The sequence below is a fragment of the Zingiber officinale genome, chromosome 9A (genome assembly GCF_018446385.1).
Source record: "Zingiber officinale cultivar Zhangliang chromosome 9A, Zo_v1.1, whole genome shotgun sequence".
In the NCBI taxonomy this organism is placed as follows: domain Eukaryota; kingdom Viridiplantae; phylum Streptophyta; class Magnoliopsida; order Zingiberales; family Zingiberaceae; genus Zingiber; species Zingiber officinale.
In genome coordinates, this window is record NC_056002.1 from 27,721,347 (window position 1) to 27,727,850 (window position 6,504).

A 6,504-nucleotide genomic window follows, 5' to 3' on the forward strand; every position below is an offset into this window, starting at 1 on the left:
TCCAAACCCCAAATGAATATATAAATATATATCGTGTCTCCTAATTAAATAAACAAAATAAAAGTTTGTTTATCACATTGCTTGAGCATCTAGGCGAGAGGGAATCAAACAAAAAAGTAGAGAAATAGAATTAATTATCAAGCATCAACAACAAACAGAACTTAAAGTTCCAAAACAGAATCAGCCACATCACAACATTTTAGTATTTTTCTAGCCAATTTCGCAGAACTTTCCTACATTTCTTCGGGATCACATAGTTCTCGCGCGATCGCTAGCCATGTTTTTACTTAGTAAACAACATAGAGTTCTTTCCATTCTATATAAACACAACATAAAGGTATAGGAGTGATCATCATGCAAATGGAAATATAGACCACATTCATAACCAACTACATTTAAACCATGTAATTTCAATCAACCACACACTAAATTTGCCTCAAATGAAGAAGACCTCCGTCAATTCCAGTTATCATTTATCGACATTTAGTTTAATTTTCTCTTCTTACAGCAACATATAGTGACAAAAAAAAATGGGGGGAGTTTAGAACGTAGCCCCTAAGACATGATTAAATTGACCAAAACAAGGATTGAAAATTAAAACAAAAAGACCAATGAGAAGTAATCAGCCCTAGTGATTAACTATCGTTGGCTGTCTGTTCAATGTACAGTTTACAATCATTGCAGTGTTGTATATATCCATGAATACCACTTGACTTTGGCTTCATTCTCTTCCAATTCAAGGTGAGTAGTAGCTGCTACATGCCTTCATTCGCTGGAGCATCAACCTGGGGAATGGAAGGTCAAGTGGCGATGCTCTTAAACCACAATCTTTGATGGATCTGTCTCCACTCTGCAAATGAATCAATTTACATTTGAAATGGAGTTCCAAAATTTTGAAAAATTCTAATTTCACCACTTCGACTTGCTGCGACCGTCACCAGGCCCCAGGCCGATCTGCTTTGAGTTGCCGATTGCCGGCTGAAAAGAAGTCCATTACTTTGGGGTGTCTGTTTATCGACCATGAGCTCCTCAGGCCAAGTTGCAGAAACCTTGTCATTGAAGGGAGTTTGGTTTGTAATGAGCCTGGCATTTCTTGGGTAAACAGGAGGTAGAATATAAGAATCTCCAATTAGTTCATTCTGCTTATTCGAGAGATTTCTGACCAGCTCTCCAGTTCTTGAGCCTGGCCAAGGCACAGCCACTGTGATGCCCTGGCAACGGAAGTACTCATAAGTTTCTGTGACAGATTCGACAGTTTTACATTTCCTAGACCTTGAATCTTCATCACATCCCCATAGGTATACATGAGAGTCCTCACTAGCACAGATAACATATTTTCCATTAGCAGCCCAGTGCGCTGAGATTTGGCTGCTTGTATTGCGAAACCCTGAAAAAGATATAGCAAAACATCGATAAACTGGATGATAGAATATTGGCAAGACAGAACTAGATAACATCTACATCGAGACTGAGACTTTCACTGGGCTATGATAAAGTATTTGGCATATAGGAAAACCCAGTGATAGGACTTCTCAGAGTAAGGAAAAAAGCAAGAAATTTGTCCAAATTTTAAATTTTTATAAAATTTGCATTTTATTTTAATCACAGCTATTTATGAGTTCCACAGATGACAGATATGAGTCTCCTATATAGCTGGGAAATGATATATCTAAAAGGTGTGCTGCCCTTCGGATAGATTCCTTGTTTTTAAACATTCATTTCAATAATCAAGTAACTTGCAAGAAAATGTTAAATATCAAAGATTTTTTTTGTAGTTGAAAAGTAGAGTCGCATCACCTGTCATTCCTATTATCCAAATTATTAAAATATTATTCTTATCCAGAACATAAACATATTTTATTTACAAGTCATTTGATTATAATCTTAACTGGAAATACAAAAGGCATCTTAATTGATTAATGAAAAGAAATATGACTGAAATGAACTTTGCAGATGTCCCTCGACTGGTTATTATTCTATATACTACCAAGCTGACACAATGTTCAGAAAAGATAGATAAGTAGGGAAATCTGCACCTATGAGGATGTAGAAATTCTCGTATAAGAACATTTTGTTCATTGGTTAGCCTACTTATATACCGATAGGCATTTAGTCAATACTTGTGAAATGCATATTGTTTGGCCTCAGTCATCCTCAAAAAGAAATCAGGACATTTTCAGCTAGTAAAGCATCTGGTAAGTTATTGAAGAGAAATCTCAAACCTTTGAATTTGTGTACTTGTTCATTGTTATCAATGACCCGCACACGTGAATCTGCAGATGTAACAAGTACCTTCGAAGAACTCCCAGGAGCAAACTGTTAACAAGGCAGGTGAGAAAAGATGATCACGCAATAAAGGTAATTAAAATAAGGATCCACGTCTTAAAAATGTGAAGTATTTTTCATGTAATTACCTGGAATCCAGTAATTTTTTTGTGTCTGGACTTCTTTTTGTTGTTTTGCAAATCAATACGACATTTTTGGAGAAGCTTGTTACCTAAATACAGGAAGAGATCATATAATCAAAGAGATCATACAAAACAGAAGGATAATGTATGAGGGGGGTTTATCTCGATCCTCAATACCAGATGTATCAAACAAGTGGCAGCTCCCATTGTGCGAACCAACTAGAGCACCCTTCAATGGTAAAGAGACAACTAGAGTTAGACATAAAATTCAACTGAGTCATGCTTAAATCAAGTAGGCAATTTGGTGTCTATCAAAAGACCTGCCCATCAGGGGTGTAGCAAGCGGCAGTGACCATCTCATGCAAATCATTCCAGTCCACTATTTGCCGGTCAGGAATACTCCATATTCGGAATTTCTCATCCAGCGACCCACTGATGAAGTATCTGTCATCGATAGGATTGAACTGGATGCAAGTCACTGTATCGACACAATTGAAAAAGACCATGAAGGCATTGGCTAGAACAACAATAGCATACAAGAACAGGGAAACCTTTGACAAGTTAGGAGTCAAGTTAAACTTACCATAGTCACTGTGTGTAAATGTTTTTAAGCAGGAAACACTAGACAGGTGCCACAGTCGAACTGTTTTGTCCATTGAAGATGAAAGGAGATACTGAAAAGCAAACAAAGGAATAATATGATTGACATGTTTAAGCGCATCAAATGCCCAACCCTACTTAATCAACTCAACTCCATTTCTGACATTATTATTTCATGCATCCAAGTAAAGATTATAATAGGGCAAGGGACAAAGACCTAAACGCCTTTGTCATTGCTTGATACTAGAAAATTAAATCAATCATACTACAATAGCACTGTTCAAGTAGATACTTAAAGAAAAGAAAAAAAATCTCTGATTCTTATAGATATATGTCTGAAACAATATATTTCAGCTGATATAAGTATGTGCATTTCTTACTAATTTATCCATACTTTCTAAAAGTAATTTTAAGTTTGAACCGTTTATTAAAATGAACTCTACAATGTATGATTTTCAATCAAGTTATCCGTCTCCAAAACAAATGCAGGCAAGCCTCAATGATTTATCTCCCAATTGAAGATTCAGTTAGCACACGAAAAATTGTAGTGATTGCACCAAGTTTTACCTGTGATCTTGACCAAGAGAGATCAAGGATATCATCCAAATGGCCTCTGAAGGAGCACATAGGCTTCTCTGACAAAGAAAACACCTGCTCTGGCATTATAAGAGGGTCGGAGCTAACGGATCTCTGGTTACCAGGCATCTTTGCCCTTCTCTTCTTTTCCCAGTGATTTGCTTCTCCACTAACCAGCCCTAGTCCTGGATCTGTTGGGTAACTACTGATTGCCAAAGCAAATGGATTCAGTGTCTCATTCTGCTCTGATGCTTTCAGCAAAAAACCATCCTTTGCAGAAATTTCAAAGACTTCCCATACGTGGATGACACGGTCCTCTCCTGCACTGGCCAAGTACCGACCATCCAAGCTGAACTTGATGCTCCAGATGGAACCATTATGCGCCTGAATCGCTTGGCTCAAGTACAATCCGGTGAGCTCCTTGTGGGACTTCCCATGCTGCCGGACCTTGACTCGAGGGTCGAGACCACGCGTCCTCGCCTGGTTATCATCCGTGGAAGAGCTCAGCCTCCTGGCTCCCGTATCCGATGATTGCCATACATCAGTACTCCTACTCCGGCGATCCTTAAGGTCCCCTCCACCTAGCGCAGCCCCTGCCACATTCCTGATGCTCGTCAACCAACCCCCTTTCTTCTTTGGCCTATTCACTTCCTTAGGCACCACATCACCGCTCGGCGCACGGCCGGAGGCAGCCTCCTCCACGTTCTGTCGTCTCATCAGCTCTTGAACGATGGGAGACCGACCGGCCCAGTTCTCGAACTCATCCATAGTCAGCTGCCGCCCCGTCCCTACCTCCTTTAACTTGTTCCCCATCCCATCCTTCACAAATCCTTTCACCACCAACTCCCTCCCGTTGTCGAGGTTCTTGATCGAGCATCCGAGCTCCTCGCCGTCTCCGCCACAGCTACTTCCGTCGCCCTCGGAGACCTCGTGGTGGCCCGTAGGCATGTGGGAAACAGGAAAATTGATCGACCTCTGATTATTGTGCCGGCACGCCCGGCGAATGGGATCGGAATCGGGTCTTCTCACAGAGGAGGATTCGGCGGAGCCATCTGATGCGGATCGGATCATCCCGAAGGCGGCGGACTCAAGGGGGGAGCCATCGAAACGATCGAGGGAGGGATCGCCAGCGAGGCCGAGGCGCTGGAGGAGAAGCACGCGACGCTCGGCGACAGGGGCGGGCACGGAGGTCCATATGTCGAGCGAGGAGAGCGACGGGAGGGAGCTAGAGCTGTGGCGGCGACGACGATCCAAGTCGTCGTCAGAGGCGGAGGCGGAGGAACAGGAGGAGAGGATGCGGTCCAAGGACTCGTGGAACTCTTCTTCTTCTTCTTCCTCCTCCTCCTCTTCGATTTCCCCCTCTACCGCCGCGCTGTAGCGCATCATGCCAGCATGCCAGCGCCGGCCACCAGGATGAGAAGCAGCGAAGCAGCAGGCGTCGACGGTGCCGTGACGATAGAGAGAGAGAGAGAGAGAGGGAGAAAGGAGGAGAGGCGATATGAAGTTGCTGGTTCGTTGTCAGCTGAGGTCGTAGTTGTGGACGACGGAGGAATCCTCGTGCTTTGCTTTTATCTCTTTCTTTCTTTCAAAACAAGTCTCATTTTTTTTTAAGATTATATATTTTTCCTCCAAAAGATATTTTTATAGGCGGTAAATACACCTATTACGTTAAGTCGCTCGCAGTCGAATATGCTCAGAGAAATAAATTATGAAAATAATTTATATTCGAAACGATGAGAGTAGTTTTTTTTTTTTTTTTTTTAAAGATATGCGTCTGTCAAAAATTTAATCTATACCCCATTATTTCAATGACATGAACGATTTTGTAAGTAGTAAAAAGTGAAATTCGTCTCATGTCATTAAAAGAAAATAAATTTAAAAACTAAAATTAATCTTTCTTAATTTTTACTGAAACATCTCATTTAATTTTATAATTTATAAGGATACCGATGACATAAGTAACATTGGGTTGGAGAGCTGCCGCTCCTTTTTATTTTTATTATTTTTGATAAAACATAAACAATAATCAAATATTAATTAATCCCATCAATTAATTTATAGCGTTGTTCCAACAATTTTAGTTTAAGAAAAGTCAAGAGCCGACCACTGCAAGTTGTTAAGCCGGCAGCAGCCCGATGACGAGTCCGAGCACGAGGGATTTGCTTTCCCAAACCTTCATTTTTTTTTTAATACTTTCAGACAAAGACATTTTGTATTTTTATTTCAGAGGCATTTTATATTTTTGTGTCGTTGCAAATGTCATTTTTGTCTATTTGTCAATGAACTTCTATTATTTACATCTCCAATCAAAATTTTTTTAAATATTTGTGAAATAAAAAATGAAAAAAAAAATCTAACTATCATGCAAAAATACTTTCAGAGGCATTTTAACAATTTTGATTAAGATTATTATATGCTCTTAAAGTGTTATGGAACTTTTAAAGTTATTTTATACTTTTATTTTTCAATTTTGGCTCATTTAGATTCACATAATAATTTGGATTAAAATTACTACATGAAGCTAACCTTGCTTAATTTAAAAGGTGACTTATATGTTGTTTTCTCTAGGGTCTTTGGAATCATCTAAGGTCTTCAATTTTATTATTTGAGCCTTATAAAATCCTATAGTATTTTTTAAAATCAAAATTATTATATAGCCCTCAATATTCTATATTTCAAAGATGATTCCTCCTATTACGTTCCCTAGAGTCTTTTGAGGTAATTATAGGCGTTAGGCTCATGACTTTAGAAGCTCATAGACCATAAGAGAGGGGGCATAAGCCAAAATATAAGAGATGACTTCAAACAATAAAATTAAAAGAATAAAATGACTTTAAGACTCGTAGAAATATAAGTTGTAATTAATTGAACACACTTAAAATTGTGAAATCTTAAAAGGCTTACATTTTTAAATTTCTCA

At 39.2% G+C, this 6,504-nt stretch overlaps 1 protein-coding gene across 1 annotated transcript; it reads right to left on the reverse strand.

The window, feature by feature from the left end:
• Positions 1-441: 441 nt before the first annotated feature.
• Positions 442-5,145, reverse strand: LOC122019841 (WD repeat-containing protein 44-like). The gene is made up of 7 exons (XM_042577402.1): positions 3,576-5,145; positions 2,992-3,082; positions 2,729-2,886; positions 2,586-2,637; positions 2,415-2,497; positions 2,223-2,316; positions 442-1,387 (listed from the first exon to the last, which is right to left on the reverse strand). Exons 1-7 carry the CDS (start codon positions 4,968-4,970, stop codon positions 867-869), a joined length of 2,394 nt encoding a protein of 797 aa, XP_042433336.1. The 5' UTR covers positions 4,971-5,145; the 3' UTR covers positions 442-866.
• Positions 5,146-6,504: the final 1,359 nt, after the last annotated feature.

Bases quoted from the DNA above. Each gene is read 5' to 3' on its own strand.
- LOC122019841 (XM_042577402.1), bottom strand. From the start codon at position 4,970: ATGATGCGCTACAGCGCGGCGGTAGAGGGGGAAATCGAAGAGGAGGAG. The intron at 2,887-2,991 runs GTAAGTTTAACT...GTGTCGATACAG, and splicing joins ATTTACACACAGTGACTATG to TGACTTGCATCCAGTTCAAT. The intron at 2,638-2,728 runs GTCTTTTGATAG...TTACCATTGAAG, and splicing joins GCTACACCCCTGATGGGCAG to GGTGCTCTAGTTGGTTCGCA.